At 59.8% G+C, this 27,451-nt stretch overlaps 1 protein-coding gene across 8 annotated transcripts; it reads left to right on the top strand.

Moving 5' to 3' along the window:
- The first annotated feature begins 787 nt into the window (after positions 1 to 787).
- Positions 788 to 26,671, top strand: FGFR1 (fibroblast growth factor receptor 1). 8 transcript variants are annotated; one of them, XM_071578974.1, is made up of 18 exons: positions 788 to 1,083; positions 7,031 to 7,239; positions 14,861 to 15,124; positions 15,782 to 15,865; positions 16,317 to 16,492; positions 17,765 to 17,888; positions 18,589 to 18,779; positions 19,464 to 19,614; positions 21,778 to 21,981; positions 22,476 to 22,620; positions 22,718 to 22,839; positions 22,943 to 23,053; positions 23,196 to 23,386; positions 23,517 to 23,639; positions 23,784 to 23,854; positions 24,098 to 24,235; positions 24,729 to 24,834; positions 24,949 to 26,671. In XM_071578974.1, the coding sequence occupies exons 2-18, from the start codon at positions 7,149 to 7,151 to the stop codon at positions 25,123 to 25,125; spliced, it is 2,469 nt and encodes an 822-aa protein (XP_071435075.1). In that variant the 5' UTR covers positions 788 to 1,083; positions 7,031 to 7,148; the 3' UTR covers positions 25,126 to 26,671. The 8 variants fall into 8 exon arrangements, with proteins under 8 accessions (XP_071435075.1, XP_071435079.1, XP_071435073.1 ...); XM_071578978.1 differs by lacking the exon at positions 788 to 1,083 and adding an exon at positions 5,650 to 5,745; XM_071578972.1 differs by lacking the exons at positions 788 to 1,083; positions 19,464 to 19,614 and adding an exon at positions 20,335 to 20,479 and having other exon boundaries at positions 7,053 to 7,239; positions 21,778 to 21,974; positions 22,475 to 22,620.
- Positions 26,672 to 27,451: the final 780 nt, after the last annotated feature.

Genomic DNA, 27,451 nt, shown 5'->3' with positions numbered 1-27,451 from the left:
GCCCAGCTTTGGGGGGGGGGGGCTCATATAAGTGCCCAAATGGGCTCTGTGGACTCGGTTTCCATACTGAGGAGTACAGAAGTCAGGTTGGACTCACTGATGTGGTTATATCCCACCTTGCCTTTTGGCTCAGGGGCTGAGTGTGATCCCAGCTGAAACGGAGCAGAAAGTGCACGAATAGAGTATTGGGGTGCTTTGTGTTACACCTCCTATGTTCCTGTTCCAAAACACACTGAAAACAACTGGGAGGGGCAGGCACTGCAGCAGTGGTGGTTCCTGGGAGGGATTTGGGGCTGGTGACCCTTTAAAGATCTGCTCACAGCCCGTGGGTGCCCTGGGCCTTACTCTCAGAGGGGTCAGCTGGGGGCTCCAGGCTGCCCAGATCTCTGCCCACGCTGCTGCTGGCATCCCTCTGCCTCCATCCTGCTACCTCCGGACTGGGTGCTGGAGAGCGATAACAGGGGGGCCGAACGATCCTTTCACCTCGGCCTGTACCCACAGAACCTGCGTCTTCCCTGGTGCTGGCAGGAGCAACAGGGCGAGAGCACAGAGGGGAGGGGAGCATCCCGGCCAGCATCCCTGCGGCACGGCGAGCACAGCCTGTGCAGGCTGCGGGGCGACCACCGCCTGCAAAACCCCGGGGGGGCCGCCAGGACCCCACAGCCGGGAGGTTGCCGGGGGCTCCGGGGAGGGGGAGCGCGCAGGCGGCGACTACAAGCCCCATCAGGCCGCTGAGGAGGAGGAGGAGGAGGAGGAGGGCGGAGGAAGGCGGAGGAGGAGCCGGGGCTGTCGGCGGGGCGGTGCGGGAGCGGCTCAGTTCGGCGGCGGCGGGCGCTCGGCGGGACGCGGCGGGCGGGCAGCGGCAGCGTCGAGGCGGCCGCGCCTTCGGGAGCGCGTCCGGGAGCGGCTCCGGGAGCGCCTCCCGCCGCCTCCGCCGGCCGGGCCGGACCGGGGCCGCCATGGGGCGGCCGCTGTGAGCGCGGCGGCGGCGGGGCTGCGCCTCTCGCCCCGGCCGGGGCTCCCCTCCATTGTTCCCGGGAGCGGCGGCACCGCGCCGCCGCCGCCGCCGCCCGCGGGGCTCCGGTGAGTAACGGGGCGAGGGGACGGCACCGGGACTGCGGGGCGTCGCTTTGTGCTCCGCGGGGCAGGCGCGGGGGCTCGATGGGGGACGGGACTTCGTCGCGACTGAACTCCCTCCAGATGCACCCTGTCGCCCGTGGCGGGGCGGCTCCGGTTTGCGGGATCCGGGGGTTTGCGGGCAGCGAGGCGGCCCGGTGTGCGGGGCTCGGGGGCCCCGGTGTGCCGCCCCCAGTGTGCTCGGCGGGCGGCAGTTTCGGAAAGCTGCGGGTCCGAGCCCGTCCATCGGCCGAGCCGAGGCTGTAACCCTCCCACAACCCTGGCCCCGAAAACCCTCCCGGCCACAGGCGAGCCCGACGGGGCTCAAAGGTCGCTTTCCGAGTCGCCGCTTGGTCCCTCATTCCCGAAAAGTTCCTGAGCGGGAGCCTCGCGGCTCCAAGAAAAAGATGGAGAAGGAGCTGGGTTTAGTTGTGTTTCAGATTTGGGATCGCGGGACGTTCCGCGTTCGCCGGGGATGGAGGCGCCGTCCCGGAGCTGGGTTTCCCTTTGTGTGTCCGGGGCTGGTGGGGCTCCCGGAGCCGCCGCATCCCAGCGCTGTGCCGCGCTCCGGGAACCGCGAAGACGCCGGGCATGCAAGCGGGGCGGCGGCGACACCTGCGATGGCGGTGACCGCTGGGCCGGTGCGGTGGCCCCCGACAGCGGGAGGGGTTGTTTGCAGAGGGGTTTGGTCGTGCTGTTTGTGGGTTCTGGGGCCGCAAGCGACGGAGGTGGCCTCGTGCGGGGTCGCAGCGGAGCGTGTCGTGTTCAGGTGACGCCGAGAGGCTCCGCGGCCACCGCGCTGTTGCTTCTCTGCCCGGATTGCTGAGTTACTGCCCCGCGGTCACGGCTGGCCGGGGCAGCTCCCCCTGCCCGGCAATGTTTAAACGCAGTGACCCCAACGGCTCGCGGGGATGGATAAACGGGCGGGCTTGGAAGCTGCCAGGTCCCGGCTGGAGGGAAACTGGGATTGCGCGGGCGGAGGCGGTGGTGTGCTCTGGCAGGAGCGCTGCGGGTGCCGACCAGCTGGATGCCAGCACAGAGGAGCGGGGCGCAGGCACAGCCCCCCCGCGCAGCCCGGGGACGCCGCGGGAGCGTGGGCCCCGCAGCCCCCTGCTCTGGCTAGCAGCCATCTTCCCCTCTCAGGAGCACTTCCTCCCTTAATCCCTGTGCTGGCTGGCATGCACTGCTGCCTTTTCCTTGTGTTGCTCCGAGAGGATTAAAATAAATCGCCCCTGCTCCGGCGGGGTGCAGGCAGGAGTGGTGCCGGGGCAAAGGCAGCCGGCGGGAGCATCGTCTGGGCTTCTCCACGCGCGAAGTGCCTGCCCTGGCCGTGCAGGAAGGGTCTGGGGTCACTTTCAGGTGTGAACTGGAGCTCCTTCGTTATTTAACCCACCTAAAAACACAGCCTGAAACAGGAGCTGTATTGCCTCCAGGCCCAGCTGGTGCCCCCCGGTGCTCTGGCCCCCAAGCCCTGTCTGATGCAAGGGGCCACTCACAGATGCCCATCCCATCCCACAGTCCGGCTTTTTGCCCCTTTCTGACCTTCTGCTTCTGGGCATGAAGGCGAATGTGTGTCCTTCCCCTCCCAGCGGCTTTCCTTGGAATGTAGTGAAAGCCCCATCCAGCTCCCTCCCAGGCTGGATAACAGCCCTCTGCCCCTTCCAGGGGGATGGCAGGCTGTGGTCGTGTCCCAGTGCCACCACCCTTGACCAGTCCCATTGCAGTGCTGTTGGTGTGACCAGCCCAGTGAAGACTTTTGGGTAGCAATGGTTGCTATGTAGATCTGAAAATCAAGCCCTCAATTTTCACACCTGAGTGTGAGGGTGCTTCTAGAACTCAGATGGTTTTGTGGAGATTTGTGGGTGAGGCTTGGTCTTTCCCTGTCCTTCCTGCCCTGGTCTCCCAGCACTAGATGCCCACCAGTAGCCCTAAGTTCTGGTGGCCAGCTGGGAAGGGTTAATGTGCTCTGTATGCTGCACAGTTGGATATTTATTTTTCCAAGTGTGTGTCTGCTATAAGCATTATAGTTTTCCCCTACAGTTCCATTTGCAGTCGTGTTTGCTTTTTATTTCAGCAAATACTTGGTTCCTGACCTGAGCCGCAGGCTGGGGCACAGAGCTCTGGGCAAGGGAAAGGCTTTGCTTCTGTCGCCCACGGATTGTGCCTTTGGCATGTCCTTCTTCCCCAAGGGCGCCTTGAGGGCTGCTTGTGTTGAGCCTCAGAGGAAAATGAGTCTCCTTTCAGTGTTTTGGAGCTGGAGGGCATCTGTGCCAGGCAGAGTGGTCTGCTGGCAGTCACCACCTCCCTCCACAAGGAATAGGTGACCCTGCCTGGGCACAACCCCTCACTGCAAGCTCCTGCTGCTGTGTAGACCCAGAAGCCAAGGTCAGACTCTTCTCCCTGTTGGATTTTGCCTGTCCCTGTGTTTCTCCTGCCTGCTGTGTTATCCCCTGGCTGCTGGCATGAGGCACCCTGGACGCTCTGATGTGGTGAATGCCACGGGCTAGCTCTGCTCCAACAGGGAATCAGAGGCCAAGGGGCCAGAGCCCTCCAGCCCCCAACAAGCCCATGGCACAGCCATCCCCCCATCACACCCAGCAGTGTGGCCACACGGGGATCAGACTGGGGCTCCCCTGTGGACATCACAGCATTGCAGAGCTCTGAGCCCCCTGTGCTCCAGCTGGGCACCCTGCACCAGCTCTGGCATCTGCATTTGGCACCTCAGATGCATTCCAGGGATGAGCCATGGGACAGGAAGGGGCTTCCCTGCTCAGAACCACTCAGCTAAGAACCATGGGGCACAGCTGCTGTCCAAGTGGGAAGGTCCTGTCTATGCTGTGTCCCTGGGACAGCTCAGCCCTGTGACTCAGGGGCGTGGGAGACGCGAGGGGTGAAAGTGCAGCCCTTGGGGTCCCTGAGGACAGCAGGGGGACAGGTTAAACTAATATCCTCATGGACATACCAGCATGCAAAGGCAGTGTGAGAGCATCTTTCGTGGTGCATGGGGAACGTCTGCCCCTGGAGGGTGCATGGGTGGGCACAAGGGTGACTGTCACCACTCTGAAATAGCTCCGTGGGTGTAATGGCCACTGGTAATTGCAGTCTTGGAGGCAGGTCTCCGAGAGGCATTTAGCCCTGGCTCCTCTCTTGCTGCTTCCATTTTTAGTTGTTTGAATCCACCCCGGAGCAGTAAATTGCAGTGTGCTGGGGCCACAGGGAGCGGGGATGGTGCCCGGTGCCCAGCAGGAGCTGGAGACCCACCCTGGCTGAGCTGCCATCCTCCTGAGCAAATGGTTTCCTGTTGAGATTTATATAAAAGCTGTATAAACATGGAGAAGAGCAATGCCGTTGTTTGCACAGGTAGGAGCACTCTCCCCACTTCCTCACCTCCTTCCTGAGTAGGCAGGAAGGAGCCACAAGGACAGGTGTCTTGGGACTCCCCACTCTCCCTTTCTCCCTTGGGAGGAAGAAGGAGGAAAGCGTCTGTGCTGCTGCTTCAGCATCTCCGAGCACTGGGATTCCCTCAAGTGCTACTGAGCCTGTCTGGGAGAGCAGGCAGGATGCTGGGATTGGTCCCTGTGGTCAGGATGTGTCCCGGTCCTGCTGCCTTCCAGCAAAGCTATGGCTGCTGCCCCAGGAAGCCAACCATCATCAGTGTGCTCCTGCTGAGTCCTGGCACGCTTCCCTCCGTCCCTCCCTCCCTGTGACCCTCTCAGCCACGGCCAGCTCTGCACTGCCTAGTGATCCCTACGCCATGGAAATATGCTGCTGTCAAGCCCCTGAATCAGCTGGAAGGCGCCTGCTCTGAGGTGTATCTGGAGAAGGGCTCTGCTGTGCACAAGCCAGCACTGACTCATTTTTCAGGAACTGGAGGCACTGGGCTCCCCTCCATCCTCTCCATCCCTCCCTCTCTCCATCCCTCCCCTCGGCACGGGGCCGGCTCGGGAGGCCCACGCAGACGCTCCGCATTAGGGCATGTTCCGGGGAGCATGTGCTGTCGATAAACAAAGACACTGAGAGACAGAAAATAATTTCCAGAAATACCAAGGACTTTTTTTTTTCCCCTCCTCAAAGAATTCCACCTCCCTGTTCCAAACCCTGATAAATCCTGAACATTCAATAACTATTTCCAAGCACTGCCAGGTGCCTGGGAGCGCTGGCGTTGGAGATAACTCCGGTGTTTGCTGGGTGCCCTTTTCCCTGCCTGACTCCTTGTGTCAATAATTTAGATCCCAAATATTCCTCTCCTGGCCGAAGCCAGATCAGTTGGGCAGGGACAGGGCAGATGGAGCCCACAGCTCTGTAACGCAGCTGGGCTTTCCTGGGGTGTGGAGGTTTTTGGGGGCTCTGAGCCCTTTAGGGCTGGTGGCTGCTCAGCACATCCTGGGTAAAAGCCGGTGCTCCGGGCACAGGGTCTTGGTCTCACGGTGGAGCAGCTGAGGCGGCGGCCAGAGCTGCACAACTGAGTGCGTGGGGAGGATGAGTAGCGGTTTATTACTCACTACAATTATTACTCACTGATTTTAAGAGTGTGTACTTCAGCCTGACGCCTTACGGCAAAAAGGAAGTGCCTGTTCACGCGGCAGGTTGGGAAGAGCACAGCACGCGGCGCCGGGGAGCGGGAACCCGGTGAGCTTGGGATGCTTGGCAAGGGCTGTGGGGTCTGGAGGCACAGCTGCACCCCAGGAGGTGCCCAAGGGAGGGTTTTGGGGATGGTGTTGCCCTGTCTGCACCCTGGTCCTTGTGCTTCCTCTGGAGCACCCGCCGCCAGCAGCGCCCTGGCCAGAGCTATGGGGATTGTGCAATGGGCTGGGCAGGATCTCGCCGGCGAGTGCTTCGGCAAAGCCCGGCAGGACCATTAGCGAGTGTCGGGACATCGTCCCAGGCTGGCCGAGGTGCAGATGTGGCGCGGGGGTGGAGCACAGGGGCTCGTTGCTGTCCACAGGGCTGGGAGCAGTTGGCTGGGGGCAGTTGAGCTCAGGATCCAGCATCCCCCAAGAATGTGTCTTGGCAGAACTCTGTGCTCCTGACATGGTGGGAAAGAGGGATGGTCAGAGGGAAGGAAGGATGAGGGCCCTGGAGTGCACATCCTTGCAGCACCCTGAACCAGGACCAGGCTCTGCTGGGTCTCCCTGTGCCAGCACTCGGCTCCGAAGCTGCTCCACACAGAGCAGTCCCTGGGCAGGCCATGGGGACTCGATGGGATGGGTGGGCTGGAGAACCCAAGCATGAGAGCTGGCAGGGATGAGAGTGAGTTGCGGAATTGGCAGTGGAAGAAGGGGATTTCTCCCCAAACAGCCACTCCACAAACAGCTGTTGGTAGCAAGAGATTGGCCACAGCTGGCTGACCCTCTGGCTCTAGAAAGGCCCTTCCACGGGGATGGCTGCTGTGTGCCCTATAGATCCTATAGGGAATGAAGTGGGCTGGGCTTTGTGGCGAGATCTGCTTTGCTGGGGGTTCACTGTGGCGTGAACAACATCAGATTTTGCTCTGGATGTGGGATTTCCCAAAGCAAAGCTGTGGGTCAGCAGCAGCTGTTGAAGTGCAGGAAGAGGAGAGCAGGAATCTCCCTTTCTTTACCTGACGTTAATGTTTCTCCCACCATTCTGGGAAATTTTGCTGCATGCAGCTCTGCCTTGCCAGTGGTTTCACTCTCCACATATCAGCACTTTTATGCAGGGAAACATAACCCTGCCAGTCAGTGCCAGGTCACGTCCAGCTGCCAGGGGGTCCACGGGGACCTGCCACCATGGACTGGGGACATGGCATGATCCAGGGACATCCCAGTGTCCAGCTGGATGCTGGAGGAGCATCGTCTGTGATGGCGAGTGTGTCCCACCACGCAGCTGTGCTGGATGGTGGGATGTGGGGTAGCCCCTGGCCCTACCCTGACTCTGCTTTCCTCCTTCACAGCTCGGAGGGGCTGACGGCCCGGCGGAGACCCCCCCCGCGCCCGCCCGGGGCCAGCCCGGGGTCCCCATGGAGTGGGAGTTGTGGAGCCCAGTCGCCGAGCAGTAGCTGCAGCAGTGGGATGTTTACCTGGCGGTGCCTCATCCTTTGGGCTGTGCTGGTCGCAGCCGCGCTCTCCGCTGCCCGGCCGGCCCCCACCCTGCCCGACCAAGGTAAGAGTGACAGAGCGATGGCCGCGACCGCGCCGGGAGCCGCTGCTCCCCCGTCCTGTGGGTGTCTGTTTGGTGACATGAGCCAGTCTCTCCTGCAGCAGAGGCAGAGCCTGGCATGTGGTCCAGCTGCGGGGGCACCAGCACATCCCTGGTGCTGCCTACGGTGCCACCTGGCTGCCTGGGAGCTGGTGCCCATGGGGAACATGGCACTTCTTGTCCTCAGAGTGGTTTGTTTGGGCACAAAAGCAGGTGTGCGGCTCCAGCAGTGCCTGGGGACATTTTAATCCTGGAGAAAAGTTGTGGATAACTGTGACCTGTTGGTTTGGAGAAGGATACAGAGCCCTGGGGGCTGTGTCAGTGCCTGGAATCACTCCATGCCACAGCACTTGCACCCCTGTGACGATCTGTAGCCCAAGGTGTGTATGAGGCTGCTCCCACTCTGCTTGGCACTGGGGTGATGCTGAGCTCAGCTGGTGGGGATGTGGATTTGGATGCAGGATACTGGTTCAACTTTTGCCAGCTGGCAGTGCCAGGGATGAATGCACCTCGTGGAGACCCTTGGGATGCTCCAGTGTTGCTCCTAGCTGGGAATGCCCACAGAGGTGGACTCAAAGCCAGGGCTGGCTCGGGTGATTCCTGTAGTCCAAACATCTGCTCCACTGAGACTGGGGAGCACAATCCTCATGGACATCCCCTCCCTTGTCACCACTGCTGTCCCCCAGGAGCCTTGCAGTGCTGATGGCTGCAGAGGGCAGGCCAGGGGTGCCTGGCACAGCTCCAGAGCTGGCCCTGGGGAGAGCCAGCCCTGACAGAGAGCCCTGCTCTGATGTGTCAGAGCCTCAACCTTCCCCTTGGTGAGGCAGAGAATAACCAGACCCGGCAGCACCGCGCAGGACTTCGACTTGCTGCCTTTTGGTTCTAATTACCCAAGAATGTCTGGTCTGTGGGCACTGCTTTGCTTTTTAAGACTCGCTCTCCCTTCCTCCTTTCTCCCATCAGAACCCTGAGAGGCAGATTGCTGGTACAGCCAGCATGGGCACAGTGCCTCACAGTGCCCTGTGGTCCCTTCAGGGCTTGGGGTCAGAGCTGGCACCAGCAAGTGGTCAGTGCTGCAGCTGCCAGCTGCACCAGCCTTGGTGGGGGATGACTGGGTGATGCCATGGGGCTGGAGTTGGTGCCTCTGGTCAGAGCAGCAGGCACCCTGGTCACAGGTGAGGTGACACCACAGGAGACAGCTGGAGTGGTCCCTGGGGAGCTGCAGCTCCAGAGAGGAGCCTGGGCAGAGCTTTGCTCACATGGACCATCGCTGAGATTTTTCCACTGGCGTGCCGCCTCCCCATGTCTGTAAACAATGCGGTTGACAGTGGTAAACATGTTTTTCTCAGGAGATTGCTCTTCCTGGAAGAGGTTTTCTGGCGGTGTTTGGGGTAAGGATGGCTCTGTGCTGGCAGGAGAGCAGCACTGGCGGCTCCAACCCTGGCTGTAACACTGGGAAAGGTGTAGGGGAGTTCATGCTGTTTGAGCATGGGTGGGGTTTGGGGTGCATGATGAGCCCTGCAGCCTCTGGAGGGTTTGGGAGCAGCGTCAGGCAGTGGCAGTGGAGGAGGAGAGGTTGGAGAGGAGGGAGCTGGTTCCTCGCCAGCCTCATGCCAGGGCTAACAATAACCTCTGGAAACATTTCCCGACATGGTTCTCACCAGGGCGGCCCAATTAGTGCCACAGCAGGAGCCCGGCTGGGGCAGAGTCTGTGCCTTGGCTCCAGGACCGGCTGGTGGGAACAAAATGTTCCCAGCAGGACATGTGGGATGGGAAGAGCCAGTGCTGGGCCAGGACCTGCAGCCAGGGCCAAGCCACCAGCACCTCGCAGGAGCTGACTTTGACTCGGCCCCCTGGATTTTGGGGTCCCATAGGGTGGGGATGGGGCTCAGCTCCCATGCTGAGGGGTGTCATGTCCCCAGGGCCGAGCTTTCTGTCCTTCCCCCACATCACTGTGGCTCATGAGCATCCCCCCATTGCCTCGGGGGCAGCAGGGGCCGTGCTCCATCCCCTCTGTGGCAGAGGCAGCAGCTTTCCCGGACTTTGTTCTGCTTGTTTATGGGGTTTCAGTTTACTCCTGGTTCTGAGGCAGCTAAGCTCCCTTCTCAGGGAGGAGTAATCCCCCACGCCCGGCCAGCGGCCCTGGCCTCGTGCAGATGGAGCTTCAGCCCTGACTCCCCTCTCCTCATGGTGTAGGGGGGCATTTGGGAGCTCTGCTTGTCGTGGGCTCCCTCCCAGTACCAAAAAATCTGGAGCAAATAAAACATTAACGGGCACTTACCGCATTTTATAGTTACCTAAATTTGGAGGTGGTGAAAAACCCCTGGTTAGGGGGAAAAGCCAAGAAATTTCCATGCGCAGCCTCCGTCCCTCCCTCGCACAAAGCTGCTCTTTGTCTCCAGGTTAAATAGAAACCTGCAGAAAATTGCCGAGGGTTTTTTTTCCTCTCTCCTTGTCTACCATTGTCCTGGCTGCTGCTCAGGCATCTCCTCACTCGGGGTCTGCCTCAGCCCTGCCAGGGGTGCTGAGTGGCTGAGCAGAATTTTGTGAGGAGCCACGTGCTGGGGCAGGGGGCCCCTGCCTTGGGCAGCTGGTTTTGGGGGACACTGAGTCCTGAAGGTACCCTGGTGCAGCAGATACTTCCCCAGGGGGTGCATGTGCACTCCAAAACACAGGGGGTTTGGCTGCAGCCCCCTCTCCGTGGGATGGGGGCCAGGGGGCTGCCCCATTTCCCGGGGCCGCCGTCCGCCCAGCTGGCCACAGGCTTAACCTCCCGCTGCCCATCTGCAGGGCTGGGGGGGGCCCTGATCCCTGGGCTTTGTTGTCCTTGGCTCATCCAGGGGGTCTCTCTGGACTCTGCAGGAGCCAGAAGTCAAGGTGGGCAGCATGCTCAGCCCAGGCAGCCTGGGAGACACTGGGATCACTGCAGGCAGCACCACGAGGGTCCTTGGCTCTTCCCTGCTGCTCCCCATGAGCACTGCTGGTCCTCAGCTCTGACCCCCTCCCCGTTTCTCTGTTGTTCAGTCCCCTCCTTATTCAGTCCCCCTCCCCAGGGAGCCCCAGGGGATCCAGTTTGGATCCTGGGTATCTGTTGAAGCAGCTGACTCCTTGCTGGAGCCTCACAAGCAGCCTGAGGATTCCCTGCCAAGCCTGCAGTCTCCTGCACTTCTGCCATTGATGGCAACAGCCCAGGACTGTTCCCAGAGCTCAGGGGGCCCAGCAGCATCCCAGACCCCCATTGCTGCAGCCTCCCACTCCCAGCTCCCCAAGGCATCACCATGTCCTCCAGGGCATCAGGCTGCTGCCATCCCCTCCCAGCCCGTCCCTGGGCTGACATTGTTCCCTCCTCCCGCCTTTCCACTTGGATGGTGTCACTCCAGCCCCTTAATTGAGGAGGAAAAAAAGAAATATGAGTCTTTGGGAAAAGCAGCCATGCTCTGCCAGAGCCTGGACTGTTCAGCTGCCCCAGGGTGAGTGGAGCCATGCCAGGGAGCTCAAGGGGATCCCCGTGTGTCTGGGAGCTGCCAGCTGTTGAGCCCCCCATGTGCAACAGCCCAGGGCTGTGCAGGAGGAATGTGGGGAGAGAAACAGAGACTCAGGTCTGGTGCTGAGCCAGGGCCCAGGCAAAGCCAGCCAAAACCTGTGAGGATTGGGGTGTTCACTTGTGACCCTCATCTGCCCCATGACTGGGGAGACCCTCTGGGGCGGTGCTGATGCCCCAAGCCAGGGCTCTGAGCTGCTGCAGAGCACCAAGCATGGCCAGAGGGTCCCGGGGGAAAGGGGTGGGTTTATCCTGACAGCTTTGCAAACTCCCAACACGCCTGTTAATTAAGTGCTGCTTCATTTGCCATGCAGGCTGGGAGAGCAGGAGGGCCTGGAGCAGGATATAAATCCTCCTCTCTGTGTTGGAAGCATCCAGCGATGGGAGGGTGCAGAGAAGCCTCCTGGGCTGACTTGGATTTGGGAAGCCAAGGTGTGCTCTGGGAACCCCAAGAGGAGCCATGGGTGGCTTGAACCCCTGATGCTCATCTGTTGGCATCTCTGCTGCAGCCTTTCCCTGGAGCAGGAGATCCAGGGATATAGCTGGCCCTGGGAGCAGCCGGGATGCTGGTGGTGCCCCTCAGGACATGCCCCTGGCACAGCCCGGGCTGGGGGGACACGGCAGGGTGAGGAGCTTTTTAAATCAAAAAGAAGCCAATCCCCACTTCCCGGTAAGCACTTCCTGTTGGGATTAGCGGGGCTGCCGGGCATGTGTGTGCTTTTTCTTCAGGAAATACCTTCGGAAAGCCCCGCTGGGGTCTCCAGGGCAACCGGCGCCCGCGCCCCCCGCCCGCATTGTCCCCGCGCCGCTTTGTTGGCCCCTTTATTGCCATCGCCACCATCGCCATGGCCGGCACAGCCTGTGGGACCCAGACACTGGTGTTCATTTGCTCTCCTCGGTGTTGTCCTGTTTGCTCAGAGGGGCTGTGAACATCCCCACAGCTCCGGGCTGGGGTGAGGACTCCCACCCAGCGACCTTTGTGCGGTGCTGACAACACGCTGAGCCCTGGGGAGGAGAGCCAAGTGTTTGTCTGGCTGATTAACCTTTGGAGAAACGGCCTCTGCAGGGCTGGCTCGTGCCCAGGCGGAGCAGCCAGCCAGGGTGGGCTCTGCCATGGGGGGTCTGCCATGGGGCTGTGCTGTGGGGCTACACCTGGTGCTGTGGTTTAAGTTACAGAAGAGCAGAACGTGAGACAGGGATGTTTCAGGCTGATGGAGTCCAGCAATCAAATGGGCTCACCCTCAGTAACCAAAGTGGAGGCCACTCTGGTGCCACTGCTCACGCTGCCAGCTGCTCCTGGTGTTCCTGGTGGCCCCAGTGGCCCCGGTGCCATCCAGGCTGCCCAGTGCCACCTGTGCTGTCCTGGCAGCCACAGGGCTGTCTGCCTGCCAGGGCTGCAGCACGGTCCAAACGCTGCTCCCGCCGGGAGGCTGAGAGAACCTGGACATGCTCATTAGCCTGTGAATTCGTTCTCAGGCTGTTCCCACCATGCCGCGTTTTCTGCCGAGTGCCAGAGATGGGCCGTGGGTGACCGAAGGGCAGGGGCCTGCCCTGCCCTCTGCCTTCCCTCTCCGTCCATCACCTCCATGCCTCCACACCTCCCAGTCATGCTGTTGATGCAAACCAGCCCCTGGCTCGTCAGGGCTGGGGGAGGGGGCTGGGGACTTTGAAAGGGGATCTGGCCACACGTTGGCAGCTCTTGGTCTGTCCCCCCGCCAGAGCTCCTCAGCCCAGTGGCCTGAAGGAGTGGTGGCACTTGCACGGAGTCCCTGGACACCTGTGTGATGCTGTGACCATGGGAAGGGACCCACTCGAGCTTGGGATGCTGCCTCCCTGAGCCCTGACACTGGGCTATAATCTCAACCCCTCCAAAGACCTTTTCCTCCCCCAGGCCACCTCTTCCCACTCCACAGGTCCAGCTGAGGGGTGCTAGTGGAGCTCAAGGCTGGCAGGAGCGACACCCCTGGTTTCCCTGCAGGGTTTTTCTGTTCCAGAGGGGAGAAGTTGGTGTGTGGGAAGGGGCAGAGCTGGGAGCAAGATAAGGGCAGATATGGCTGCAGTGCCAGATTCATTGGTAGTTTGTATTTTCATGGCTGTTTATCGCCCACTGACCTTGTTTTGCCTGAAGAGGGAGTCGGGATGGGGCAGCAGGACGTGGTGTTACCCAGTCCCAGGGTGTTCAGATGGACAGGCTGGGATGTCACTGCTGCTTTGTGAGCCTGGGAAGATGCCTGTGACTAATCACTTCAAACACAAATCAGAGCTGTGAGAAGTGCCTGTCCTGTGGGAGAAAATCAGGGAAAAACAGGATTGCAAAGCAAGGCCCTTCCCCCACCACTAAAGGGGCTCCCGTTGGTCTTCCCCTTCCATGTTAAAATGTTTTATATCGTCTCATGGATGGATCTGGAGTCCTGGCTTTGGTATTGCAGCAACTAAGGAAAGGGAATTCTTCTCCATCACTATTTTCCTTCAAGTGCTGCACAAAAGAAACAGGAGAAACTGGAGCTGCTTATGGATGTTTTCTCCATGAAGTCTCTCATCAGCCCAAGACAAAGAGAAGTGGCCAGAAAACAAAGTGCAGGTCATGGTGCAGTGAGTTGGAGTTTCTGGAGAGCTGACATATCATTTTTGGCTGCATGGAGCAGCTGGTGGGTGCAGGGAGGAGCATAGCCTGGCTGGTGGTCCCAGCCATGTGTCACCTGCATGTCCCAGCTCTGCACCAGGGGACCAGTGCAGCCAGCGGCCCAGGGCAAACTGCTCTGTGGCTGTTCAGGGCACACATGCAAAGGAGGAAGCAGAGGTTGTGCTTGTGTGGCTCGTTGGACACCCAGAAATCCTGGAGGGCTCAGACCTCAAGCCGTGGATCAGCAGAAGCTTGAACATTTCCCGGCTGCTGCAGAAAGCTCCATTTACTGGGATTTTCTGGCCCCATCTCTGGCCCCTGAAAGCAGCATCCACAGCAGTGCCATGTACCCTTTTGTGCTGCTCCTGCAGCGTCCTGATGGCCTCCAGCTGGCCAAGAGCAACCAGACAGACATTACCAGAGAGGAGACAGAGCAGAGGAGTCAGGCTCCAGAGCTGTGCCCACCAACCCATGGTCTGGGATGATGCTCACGCTGCGTCCGCCCCACATCATCCCAGGGAGCCCCAGCGGAGCTGCAGCAGCCTGAACCCTTCCTTGGGATGCAGAATTTGAAGAGGTGGTTTGAAACCCAGTGACTGCCCCAAGTCTGGGACTGGGAGAGCAGCTTGTGCACCACCCGCCACAGAGGACCAGCATTCAAGGACTGACCAGGGCCAGGAGAGATGAGATCGCAGTGGAATGAAGAGAAAGGATCTTTGTGCTGCTCACACAAATGTTGCCTTGGGGAGCAGCTGCAGCTCCCCTGCCCAGGAATGCTGCGGATGGGAACGCCATAGCTGGCACCTGTCTGGCCAGAGCTCCCCTGGGCTGACCTTTCCCCTCTCACTCCCTGCCTGCTGTCCTGCTGCAGCCTCCAGTCCCTGCTCTTCAGCCCTGCCCCCCTCTAACCAGGGCAAGAGTCCTGGTGCCATGGGGACCTTGGCCTGCTTTGCTGGCTACCCGCTTGTGGTTGGGATCTTGGGACCCTTGCAAGGTGGCAGAGCCAAGCAGGGATTTGGGATGCTCCTGGGACAGCTGGATCCTGCCCAAGCAGCCAACACTGCCTAAGTTGTCTCAAGTTGCTCATTTCTCTCCCATTACAAAGACCCTGCCCTGTCGTGCTCCGTAAGAGCCGAGGGGGGTGAGGTCTTTCGAACTCCCCAGGCACCAAGTGGGTCCTGCTGTGGGGTGAAGCACTTGGTGCTGCTTGGGGTGCTTGCAGCCTCCACCTCTGCCTCCCCTCTGCTCTGCTGCTGCCGCTGGCTCCGTCCCCTGGGTACTGGTGTCCCCAGTGCCACAGCAGGAGCATCCCAGCAGCGCATGTTGCCTCATTAACCCAGCAGCAACAACAGCAGCATGGATTCCTTTGGTCTCTATTCCTTTTCTCCCTTTTTTTTTCTCCTCTCTCCTAACGCCTCCAGCTCTGCCCAAAGCAAAAATCGAAGTGGAGTCCTACTCAGCCCACCCTGGTGACCTCCTCCAGCTGCGCTGCCGGCTGCGGGATGACGTGCAGAGCATCAACTGGGTGCGCGACGGCGTCCAGCTGGCCGAGAACAACCGCACACGCATTACCGGGGAGGAGGTAGAGGTCAGGGACGCGGTGCCCGAGGACTCGGGGCTCTATGCCTGCATGACCAACAGCCCCTCAGGAAGTGAGACCACCTACTTCTCCGTGAATGTCTCAGGTTTGTAGCAGCCCCAGCTGCGCAGGGAAGGGGCCTCTGCACTCTCACCGGCACGTGCACCGGCCATGCGCGGTGAGTTCGGGGCCAACCTGTGATTTAGGGGTGCTGGAGTTGTTTCCAGAGCAGTGTTGTGGCTCCTTGGCCACTACAGTGCAGGGAGAAGCAGCTGGAGGTTGTTATGTGTTTGTCTGCACGGAACTGGGGGGCTGTGGGGCCGCCCCAGGAGGGGCATCTGTGGGGTGGGAGGCGCAGTGCTGATGGAATGTGAGGCTGGAAAGGAAGGAGTGCTGGAGATGGGGAGGTGTCCTCTGAGGCTGGGGCATTTCTTTGCCTGCGGGGTCTTGGCTGCCACCCCAGGGGGTTTGGTGTCACTGGACACAGAGTGAGGAGCTCTGAAATCACCTCTGGCAGCAAATTGCTTTACCACGTACCTGGCTGTGGGCACTGGGATGGTGGCACTGCTGGTCCTGGCTGTGCAGGGGGATGTGCAGAGCATTTCCCTGGGATCTCCATGCCCACCCTGGGCATCAGCACTTCCCTGCCCTGGCTGCCCCACTGGGCACAGCTCCACGCCACTCACCCACGATGCTCCGGTCCCTACCAGCCCTGCTCACAAAGCTCCACAGATGCTGAGCAGGATCATCCCTTCTCTTGCAGATGCACTACCCTCTGCAGAGGATGATGATGATGAAGATGACTCCTCATCGGAGGAGAAGGAGGCGGATAACACCAAGCCAAACCGTACGTGTGAGCTGGATTTGCCCACGTGCTGCCCTGTGGCAGGGCGAGGGGAGGCTGGGCACACATGAGCATTGCCCAGGGATGGAGACAGGCAGGCAAGGATGGGTGGGGGCAGGTGGGCCAGTCTGGCCAGCAGTGGTGAGGGCACAGTGCAGGGAGCAGGTCTGGGTGCACTGGGTGGAGCAGCCAGGTCAGAGCAAGGGGACAGGCCAGCACAGCTTCATTGGGGTCACTGCTGCTGCAGCCACATGAGCTGAGCATGTACTCTGCACGGGAAGGGGTGCTGTGACTCATGGATAATGCCCCATGCCCTGGAGCTCCGCTCCCCACTGGACCCAGGCTTGACCACTGGCATCATTCGGGATTCCTGGCTCAGCCCTGGGCATCCTTGGGGTTACACCAGAAGCTGGTGGTGGGTTTGGCTGTGCTGAGCCCCCTCTCTGCTCCCCAGAGGCCATCGCTCCATACTGGACCTACCCTGAGAAGATGGAGAAGAAGCTCCACGCCGTCCCTGCCGCCAAAACGGTGAAATTCAAGTGTCCATCAAGTGGGACACCCAACCCCACGTTGCGCTGGCTGAAGAACGGCAAAGAGTTCAAACCTGACCACCGCATCGGGGGGTACAAGGTACCAGGGAGGGCTGGGCTGGGGGTGGAACAGCCTCTGGCTCTCTGCACCTCGAGGTCTGGGGGGCTCACGGGGAGAGGGAGGACTGGGAAGGGTCTCTGCAGCTTAAGAGGCACTGAGCCCCTGTCTGCACCACCCTGGTGAGGGCAGATGGGCCCCTCTGACGTTCCTGTTTCTCGGAGTCGCCCTGCAGTAGTGACCTGCTTCTGGGTCATGTTTGCACCAGCTCAGCCTTGGGGGAGGGAGCTCCTGGGGGAGGAGGCTCAAGCTGAGAGAACCAGCCTGGCTTGGCCTCCTCCACCTAATCCCCGTGCTGAGGAGAGGGGTCTGGGCATCCCCAGGGGCCCCAGGGTGGAGGACCCCCTCCATTCCCCTCACTGAGACCACCCCAGAGCCAGCCTGGCCAGGGGGCTGTGGGGCTGCACTGGGCAAGCAGCCCTGGCCATGGCCGTGTGTGCCAGGGCTCCTGCCAGGTGCCGGGGACGGCAGCAGGAATGTGGACACGTCACGGCTCCCAGCTCCGTATAGTGTGTCCCAGGGAGGGATGCAGCTCACCCTGGGGTGCAGGCTCATGGGTGGGGAGGAGAGAGGCTGCTGGCAGTGCTGCAGCTCCTGGCCAATGACAGCACAGCCCCAGATAGCTAATGGGGCTGAAATGCAGGACTGTGGAAATAACTAGTTTCCAGCTGGGAGAGAGGAATGCAGCCACATGGAACAGGGCTCAGGAAGGGTTTGCCAGGAGGAGCTGGAGTCAAAGCCAGTGTCCCGTGGCCAGAGGGACCTGGGCAGTGCTCAGCCCAGCTGAGCTGCTGGGACCCATCCTGGACGAGATGCACTCACAGGGTGTCCTGACTGCGGGACACCCAGGCTGCACCTGCCCACTGACCAGCATGGTGCCCACTGGCTGCGGGGAACAGTGCAGGTCTGAGCCCCAGGGCCAGCCAGAGAAGTGGCTCTTCCCGGAGGAACAAAGCCAGTCTGTTCCCTGCACACGTGGGGGCTGTTGGAGAGGGGTGTCCCCGCACGTCGGGCAAACCCATCGCACTCAGCTCACAACATCTGCTCCTCGGCACAGTTGGCTCCGTGGCGAGGCTGTCCCAGGACAGCTGGGAGCAATTACAGCCCTTCTGTAGGGAAGGGGAAAGGTGACCTCAAAGGGAGATTTATGTCCTGCCCGTGCTGGGGGCCAGGGCTGAGCCAGCTCTGATGTGAGTGGGATCAGAGGCTCGTGTGCACTGCACATAACTGTCTCTGTCCTCCCCATGCCCCCAGGTCCGCCAGGCAACCTGGAGCATCATCATGGACTCGGTGGTGCCGTCTGATAAGGGCAACTACACCTGCATCGTGGAGAACAAGTACGGGAGCATCAACCACACCTACCAGCTGGATGTTGTGGGTGAGGAGCGCAGGGCTGGGGGCTCACCCCACCTCCCTGTCCCCCCAGATCTTCCCAAGCCTGAGCGAGTGCTGCACCCTGGAGAGAGGGATAGGAGGGCTCACAGGGAAGGGGCTTGCCCACTATATCCTGCCAGCCCAGTGTGCACCTCTGTGGCACAGCAGGTCCACAAGCCAGCCAGGCAGAAGGTTTACCCCAGCCTGTTCTGGGGATTTTTAATTGTGGCAAAAATAATTTCATAGACCAGACAGAAACTTTTTCTAATCGCCTTATTAGCCATAATTCCCAGCTGGGAAGGCTGGTCTGAGCAGTTCCACATGTGGAGCTGCTCTAAATGCCAGTAAATGAACCATTAAAAATGTGATTTAATTTGATTACACTGAGCAAACTGAAGGGAACAGTCAGCGAGGTGAACAAAGGGGTTTGTTAATGCTGACTCACCACAGTGGCAGCCTCTTTGTTAAGGGCCGGGGCCCTCCATAGGTTTGTTTGACCTCTGACCCTCCCCAAATAGGTGCCAATGTCCCTGTCCTTGTGCTGGGGTTTCACCTGTCCCTGGCTGCTCTTGCCCCGCTGTGGGGATGCCATCCATGGCTGTGCTGGGGGTTCTGGGCATGGAGGGCTGCAGGGTGCACCCGTGGGTGGGCAGCCAGGCACCCTGGACCCCGTTGTAAGGCGCCCTGTGTCCCCCATCCCGCAGAGCGGTCCCCCCACCGGCCCATCCTGCAGGCAGGGCTGCCTGCCAACAAGACAGTGGCCCTGGGCAGCAATGTGGAGTTTGTCTGCAAGGTCTACAGTGACCCCCAGCCCCACATCCAGTGGCTGAAGCACATCGAGGTGAACGGCAGCAAGATTGGCCCTGACAACCTGCCCTATGTGCAGATCCTGAAGGTAAAGCCACACGCCAGGTGGCCCCAGCCACAGCCCTCGGCTCACCCATCCCTGGGGCAGGAGTGGGGCAGTGGCAGCCATGTGGATGGGCCAGGAGAGCCCCCTGGGGCTGGGGACCACCAGCCTCGGGGCAGCTGGAGCCGCAGAGCTGTCACCAGCCTGACAGGGTGCACTGGAGTATCACAGGGTGAAGGGCAGGGAGGGCTGCCCAGTACCACAGCCACGTGCTGGTGGTGTGGTCCCTCTGCAACCCTAAGGGCACATGCTGCCAGGCTGGGTGGGCTGCCCTGGGAGTGAGCACGGTGCTGGACCTGGGAGCTGAGCCCTGGACCGTCCCAGTTTGCCCCCAGCTCAGTGGGCAAACCCGCTGCTGGTCTGGCTGCTGCCCCTGCCATGTCAGGACATCACACTGAGTGGCCTTTAAAGGTCCCTTCCAACCCAAACCATTCTGTGATTCCATCCACAGCTGTGCCCCTGACCCAGGGGTAGCAGGGTGAGCAGGGTTACACCCCCATGCCTGTCTGTCCCTTCCTCCTGTGACCCCCTGTGTGCAGCCCCATCCATCCCACCTTGTTGTGAGTACCCAGGGGGGCAGCCACTGCACCAGCAGAGCTGGTGCTGATGCTCCTGGTGCTGCCATTGCTGAGCACATCAATGTGACTCCATGTTGTTGGTCTGTTCCAGCACTCGGGGATTAATAGCTCTGATGCGGAGGTGCTGACCCTGTATAATGTGACAGAGGCGGAGAGCGGGGAGTATGTTTGTAAGGTTTCCAATTATATTGGCGAGGCCAACCAGTCTGCGTGGCTCACTGTCACCAGGCCCCTGGCCACAGGTAATCAGAAGAATGCCTGGTGGGGTCTTTCCTTGGACCGTCACTCCCCAGCGGTGGAAAACAAAACTCTGGGCTCTCTTGTTTCTGCTGTGTTTCTGGTGCAACAACCATGGAAAAATACCCAGCAGGGCCGGCTGAGCTTTGTGCTCTGTGTGTGTGTCCTGGTGTCTCTCCTGTGTCACAGTGTCTCTCCTGTGTGCTTCCCACCCTGTCATGCAGACGCTGGCACTGCTCAGGTGTCCAGTGGGTCTGGCACAACCAAACCCAGGTCCCAGCAGGTGCTGCTGTGAGGCCAGCCCAGGCACCCCATCTGTGCCTGGCTGGGGATGACACAGTGCTGTGTCCCCCATCTGTGCTGCCCTCCCATTTCCATCCTCCCGTCTCTGTCCTCCCATCCCCATCCTCATGGTTGTCCCTGTGCCTCCCCATGTCATGCCAGCCGGCCGGCTCTGCCTGGGCTGATTTCTCCATGCAGCCCATCACCAGCATGTTCAGATGGGCAGGACACTCAGTTTGGTGAAGGGTTTTAACCAGCATCTCCTTAGGTCCGCCGGGATGAGTGGTCATCCCGAGGGTTTCTCTAGCAGGTCTGCAGTGGTCTCTGTCTGCTCCCTGGGGGTCTGGCAAATGAGACTGGGCTCTCCCTCCTCTCTGGCCTCTCTTCCCAGAAGATCTCATGTGGTTTGCTTCTCCGTTTTTTGCTTCCATTTTCCCTTCCAGACGGCTGGCGTTAACACGACAGACAAAGAAATGGAAGTCCTTCACTTAAGGAATGTCTCATTTGAGGATGCTGGGGAGTATACATGTTTGGCGGGTAATTCTATTGGGATCTCCCATCACTCTGCATGGTTGACAGTTCTCGAAGGTATATACTCCTCTTTCTCTCCCTTTCCTCCCTCCTTTCCAATGTATGCATTGTGGTCCGGGAGAGAGCACTTCCTGGCCCCTGCCCCCTGGAGTGGGTCAGGGTGGATGCTGCAGGGCTGCTGTGCAGCTGCAGTGGGATAGGGCAGTGTCCCCCCACTCTGTGCCCACCTCCACCCCAATTGGTTTCTGCCCCCTGCTCTCTCCCTGGCCCAGGCAATGCATATCCAAGGGAATTTAACCAGGGGCTGCTCCACCGCAGCAGGACAGTTCGTGCCCCAGGGCCAGGCCAGCACTGCCCATACAGGGGGGCACCAAGCAGGGTTTGGGGGACTGGCAGCACTGCCCACCTGCCTGCAGGGGTCTGGCCTTGCCCTGTGGCGCAGGACTGTGCCAGGGCTGTGTGTGCTTGCACTGTGGGGACGGCTGCCCCATCCCCATTGATGCTGCTCCTCGGCATCAATGCATAGACCAAAGCCAGATAACAGCAGTGGGAAAGTTTTTGGGGTGCTGTGTGGTCACTGCCTTCCAGCCAAAAACTTTCTCTGTTATCAGCCACTGCTTTGTCAGCCGGGTGTGCTCAGAGGTGGGCCAGGAATCTTCAACTCCCTCTTACACCTCTCTCTGAGGCTCTGCTTTTTTTTGGGGGGGTCAGGCTGGGGTCGCTGCAGGGGGTGCAGTGACAGCCCCCACCCTGCTGGATTCACCAGGAACCGTGGCACATGGCTGCAGGCTCTGAGCTGTTCACAGCTCCAACATCACCTCGCCCACCAAAGCAGGGTCTGTGGGTCCCTCCTCCCTGCCATCCCAGGGTCCCACAGCAGCTCGCTGACACCAGAGGTGCCCTGCTCCAACCACTCTCCCAGGTTGTTACTGGTAACACCTGGACTCCTGCAGCCCCAGGCACTGCCTGACACCCCCCTTCATCCCACTGTGTGCAGGGTAACCCCAAACCCCAAGGGACCTGCAGCTCTGAGTGTGGGCAGAGTGTAGCACCCAGGACAGGAGCCTGTCCCCGGAGGTGCCCATAGTGCCACATCTCTGAGGGGTGACTCAAGCACTGCCCCCCCACTTCATGCCTGTCCCAGCTGGCCCCATCCCACCCCAGGCACCTGCAGATGCAGTGGAGGCATTGCTTGGCCTTGGGGGTGAGGAGCTGGGGGTGCACACCACCGGGGTGGATGGGCAGCCCCCAGTCCCTGCTGCACTGAGGTCCCCACCAAGTCTGGGGAGGAGCTGGGGGCTGCTCCTCCTGGGGGCTGGCGGGTGCTGACGAGTACACTGTTCACGCCGACCCAGCTATTGAAGACACCCCAGCCATGATGACGTCCCCCTTCTACCTGGAGATCATCATCTACTGCATTGGGGCCTTCCTCATCTCCTGCATGGTGGTGACAATCATCATCTACAAGTTAAAGAACACCACCAAGAAGACGGACTTCAACAGCCAGCTGGCCGTGCACAAGCTGGCCAAGAGCATCCCCCTGCGCAGACAGGTAACAGAAAGTAGAGAGGGGGTTTGTTTGCACCTACTGTCCCTCCTGGAGCCCAGCCCTTCCCAGGGGATCTGGGGGAGGAGGGATAGGGAGACCTGGGACCATCTCACCTTGCTACACATGCAACTCACTCCAGCCCTGTGCCCTTCCATGCCATGGGGATGGGGACTGTCTGGGTTGTGCCTCTGATGGCAGCACAATGAGTGGGGAGGCCACACAGCTCCTTCACCTCTCCCTGCTCAGCAGGGCTCATGAGGAGAACCAGTGAGAACTTACAACAATCCAAGGTTTGAGCAGAGCAGGGTAAACACACTGAAGAGACAGGAGAGCTCACAAGCTGTGCCTTTTGGGTGCAGATTAATTAAAAGTTACACAGTCCGGGTCCCAGGTGGGAACAGCTGGGCAGGGTGAGCGGGGATGGCTGTGAGTGCTCCCATCAGCATCAGCAGCTCACTGTGGCCCCGGGTGCTGCGTGAAGGTAACCCACGGTCCCACTGCAGGTGTCGGCCGACTCCAGCTCCTCCATGAACTCGGGTGTGATGCTCGTGCGGCCCTCGCGCCTCTCCTCCAGCGGCACCCCCATGCTGGCCGGCGTCTCCGAGTACGAGCTCCCCGAGGACCCGCGCTGGGAGCTGCCCCGGGACAGGTGAGGGCCAGCCCTGCCACGGGTGGGAGCTGGGTGAGGATGGTGGTGCCGATGCTGGTGACTGACCTGCTCCCCCCGTGTTGGGGTCTCCTGGCAGGCTGATCCTGGGCAAGCCCCTGGGAGAAGGGTGCTTTGGGCAGGTGGTACTGGCAGAAGCCATTGGCCTGGACAAGGACAAGCCCAACCGGGTGACCAAGGTGGCGGTGAAGATGCTCAAGTGTAAGTGGTGGTGAGAAGGGAGGTTCTGGCACAGTATTGCTACCCTGGCTGGGGCTGGGTGTGTGCAACTGGGAGGGACTGACCACTGCCTTCTCCACTTCAGCTGACGCCACGGAGAAGGACTTGTCTGACCTCATCTCTGAGATGGAGATGATGAAGATGATTGGCAAGCACAAGAACATCATCAACCTGCTGGGAGCTTGCACACAAGACGGTGAGGGCGTGTGAGTGGAAAGGGGGTGTCCCCTCTGCCACCCCTCCAGCTTCATCCACCCACTGTGAGGGGCTGGCCTGGCACCTGTGGGGTCATGAGCCCCCATTCCATGTTCCGGCCTCTCATCCTGCCATCCCTTCAGGACCCCTCTATGTGATCGTGGAATATGCCAGCAAGGGCAACCTGCGGGAATACTTGCAAGCCCGGCGGCCCCCAGGCATGGAGTACTGCTACAATCCCACCCGTGTCCCCGAGGAGCAGCTCTCCTTCAAGGACCTGGTCTCCTGTGCCTACCAGGTGGCCCGGGGCATGGAGTACCTGGCCTCCAAGAAGGTGAGAAGCTCCCAGGGGGCTGTGGTGGGATGGGGATCCTGGGGGATGCACACTGCCCTCCCAGCCCACTCCATCATGGAGAACCATCCAGGGGCTTTGTGGACCAGCTGATGGTCCTGTGCTCCGTCAGTGCATCCACAGGGACCTGGCAGCCAGGAATGTCCTGGTGACAGAGGACAATGTGATGAAGATTGCTGACTTCGGGCTGGCCCGCGACATCCACCACATCGACTACTACAAGAAGACGACAAATGTGAGTGCTGGGTGAGGGGTTTTGCTGGGATGGGGATGCCAGGCACGCCCCAACCTGTGCTGGGAATACAACAGGGCTGCTCCCTGCCCCAGATCCCCCCACAAACTCAGGTGGCACAAAGCTGATGGGGGGTTTGTGTCCCAGGGTCGCCTGCCAGTGAAGTGGATGGCCCCCGAGGCTCTCTTCGACCGAATCTACACCCACCAGAGCGACGTGTGAGTAGTGCCCGCCTGGGAAAGGCATGGATGGGATTCATCTTAATTTAATGAAGTTACAATTAGCATCAGCCAACCAAATATTTCAAATCCAAATTGTATTTGGTGCTGGGACTCATCTGGCCTGCAGAATGAATGAAAATTGGGGGCGCTTGTCCCTCCCTCTAACTGTACCCAAACTGGGGCCGGGTGGGGTGTGAGCCCCGCAGAGCTGGTGCCCCAGTGTCCACCCTGTGTTCCCAGGTGGTCCTTTGGGGTGCTGCTGTGGGAGATCTTCACACTGGGAGGGTCACCCTACCCCGGCGTGCCTGTCGAGGAGCTTTTCAAGCTGCTGAAGGAAGGTCACAGGATGGACAAGCCCAGCAACTGCACCAACGAGCTGTGAGTGTGGCACTGGGACAGGGAAGAGGGAGGACACTGGCACCCCAACACCCTCCTCCAGCTGGGAATGGCGAGGCAGGGTTGGAAGTCTCTGTGTGCCAGTGCCTGACCCAGGGCACAGGCTGGGGCATCGAGGGGGCTGGCCAGAAGTTTGGAGTCACAATCCCAGCGATTTCCAGCCCTGCAAAACCACCAGCCCAATCTGTCTGCAATAATCAGCATCTCCCTCAGCAGGAGGGAATCCCAGGGTGACCCCAGCACGGGGACCATGTCCATCCTCCTCCCCAAACAGCCTCTTGGTCACAAGGGCAGCAGGGGAGGATTCCCTTCCTTTCACACAGGGGATGATCCTAAATCCTGGAATAGCATCTTCACTGGCCATGAGTCCCAGCCCAGGTGCCAGGATCTGTTCCTGGGTGCTGCCTCACTGGTGGGTGGGTGTCCCCAGCTGCTGGCCCCAGGCTCAGCCCTCGCCCTCCCCCTGCCCTCGCAGGTACATGATGATGCGGGATTGCTGGCACGCCGTCCCTTCCCAGAGACCCACCTTCAAGCAGCTGGTAGAGGACCTGGACAGGATTGTGGCCATGACCTCCAACCAGGTAGGAGAGGTGGCACCCCCAGACCCCCTCCAGCACCCATCCTGTGTGGGGTGATGCTCCCTGGGGGCTACCCAGTGCCCTCCTGAGCCTGTTGTCGGGGTTTGTCCCTCCCAGGAGTACCTGGACCTCTCCATGCCGCTGGATCAGTATTCTCCTGGTTTCCCAGACACCCGCAGCTCCACCTGCTCTTCGGGAGAGGACTCTGTTTTTTCCCACGACCCCCTCCCAGACGAGCCGTGCCTTCCCAAGTTCCCCCCTCAGCACACCAACGGTGGACTGAAGCGACACTGAGGGTGGCACTGCCAGTGGGGACCGGTGCTGTGCTGTGCCACACTGTGCCATACCATGCCATGCCGTGCCGTGCCATGCCGTGCCTGTGGACGCTGCCTGTGCAGTCTGGTCGTGCTGAGCTGTTGCAGAAAGGATTCAGAGACACCTGTAGCATCTCATGTAACCAAAACCACCCACCTCCTGCCAGCTTCTCCTGCCACCTCATGTCAGCTCTTCACAGCCTAAAGGGTTTGTTCCAGTGTTTTTATGGCATTTCTTCCTATTTTTTTTTAAACCTCTTTTCCATGAATTCTGTGCTTGAATATTCCCACTTGGTTGAGCTGAAATCCTCTCCTGGAGGCAGTGCCTGGCTGGGAGGCCAGACAGATATCCCAGGATGGTAGATCCTGGCAGGGCATGGAGAGCCAGGCTGGTCTGCGACTTGGAGAACTTGCTAAGCCAGGAGCAGCACCAGTTTGCTGCAGCTGCAGTAGCCAGGGAGCCTCACTGGTGTGCTGGAAGCCTTGGTGTGCTGGGATCCTTGCTGGTGTGGGGCTCCCTCACTTCCAGGGATGCTCCAGGGCTGGTCACCGATGAGCTTTGCTGACCCAACCCCAGTGCCTCACCCAGCACTGCTCAGAGACAGCTGAAACCACCCGTGCTAATCCCAGAGTCCCGTGTACATAACAAAAAATATGTATAAATATGAATATATATTTACATGTCTTTTTAAAAGGGTTGTTACCAGAGATATACCAGTTTGGTAGGAAGGTACTAGTGGCTGGTAGATATCAGTTGCTATAAAAAAATTCATATATTTTGCTACTTTTGCTGTTTTTATTTTTTTAAATTATGTTCTAAACCTATTTCAGTTTAGGTCCCTCGATAAGAATTGCTGCTGCTGCTTCAGTTTTATATGGGGTTGTATTAAACAATAATAATAATGTGTTGATGCCTTTTGGGAATCTGTTGTTATTATGTGCCTGGCCTTGCCCTGGTTCCCATGTCCCCCCTGCTCCCTCCCGGGGCTCTGACAGGGCTGGGGTCAGGCAGTGCCCGTGGCACCATATTGGTGTGTGGGGTGGGGACACTGGGGATGCAAGTCCTTCCAAGGCCCCAAAGGCATTGTGATACTGGAGCTGTGCCATGTGGCTCCAGCCCAGCTCAGTGCCCAGTGCCAGCCCAGCTGTGCCCTGGCTGGGGAATGTGCACCCTGTGCAGCCCCCACTCCCCGAGTGATGCCAGCCAGTGCCTTACCAGCACCCGGGGAGTGGCCTCATCCCAGCTCTGCCTGTTCATTCCACCCCCAGTCTGTCCCAGTGCCTGAGTTCTGCTCCACAGAGTCTGTGCTGGGAGGGACAGGGCATTTCCCTGGCCAGGGCAGCCCCTCACCAGGGCAGGGGCCACATGTGCCCCTTCCCTCCCCATCACTGGTGTGGAGATGCCGGAGCCAGGCTGCTGTTACTTGAAAAGTTTATTTTGCCTTTGTATGGAGAAATATTATTTGTTGTAAACTCTTCTGTAATGAATCTGGAATTCTTGTAATTATTAAAGACTTTAACCGCGACTTTCCCAGCCACAGCCTGTCCCTTGGGGGGTGATGGAGAGGGGGCTGTCAGAGCTCAGGGGGCTCAAGCTCATGCAGACAGTGGTTTGGGAAGTTGGCATTCAGGCAGCAGCCTGGATGGTGGCTAATTTTGTAGGAATTCTGTTTTTCAGGGCTCCAACACTCCCCATAGAAATGGTTTAGCATCCTGTACCCCACAAGCTGCTCTGACATGAAGGGTCCAGTCAGGGGTGTGTGGGGGGTGGTGAGGGGCTGCCAGCCCCTCCCAAGCCCTTAAATGGTTAAGCTGATGCAGCTGCAGCATCACCACCCTCCCCAGCCTTTTTAAATGCATCTGCTTGTTGCTATTTCCCGGTGTAAATTAAATCGATCAGCTGCGCTCTGCCCACCCCCCTCTTAAATTAAGTAGAGCTTTTAATCAAGTGATTTATGTTGAATTTGCAGCTCTGGATTAAACTCACAGTCCAGGAGGGGGGAGTGGGCCTGGGGGGCTCCATAAATCACCACTCTCTCCGGGACTGGCTTGGCGAGGCACAGGGAGAGCTGGAGCTCGTGTTTACATCATCCCAAACTGCTGCTCTCACCATCTCCTGCTCATTTCCTGGGGTTACCAGGAGGGCAATTAAATATGATAATAAGCAGAGTGTCTGCAGCAGTGCTGCTGGTGCTCAGTGTGGGCTGGGGAAGGGGCACACGCAGCCAGGTGCCCACTGCATCCCATGGGGACATTGGGACATGGGCATGGATGGTTCCCGTGGTACTGCACTGGCTGGCACCCAG

The sequence above is a fragment of the Pithys albifrons genome, chromosome 29, assembly GCF_047495875.1.
Source record: "Pithys albifrons albifrons isolate INPA30051 chromosome 29, PitAlb_v1, whole genome shotgun sequence".
Classification (NCBI taxonomy): Eukaryota; Metazoa; Chordata; class Aves; order Passeriformes; family Thamnophilidae; genus Pithys; species Pithys albifrons.
Note: the sequence above shows the minus strand (reverse complement) of the source record. Positions and strands in the feature narration are given on the sequence as shown.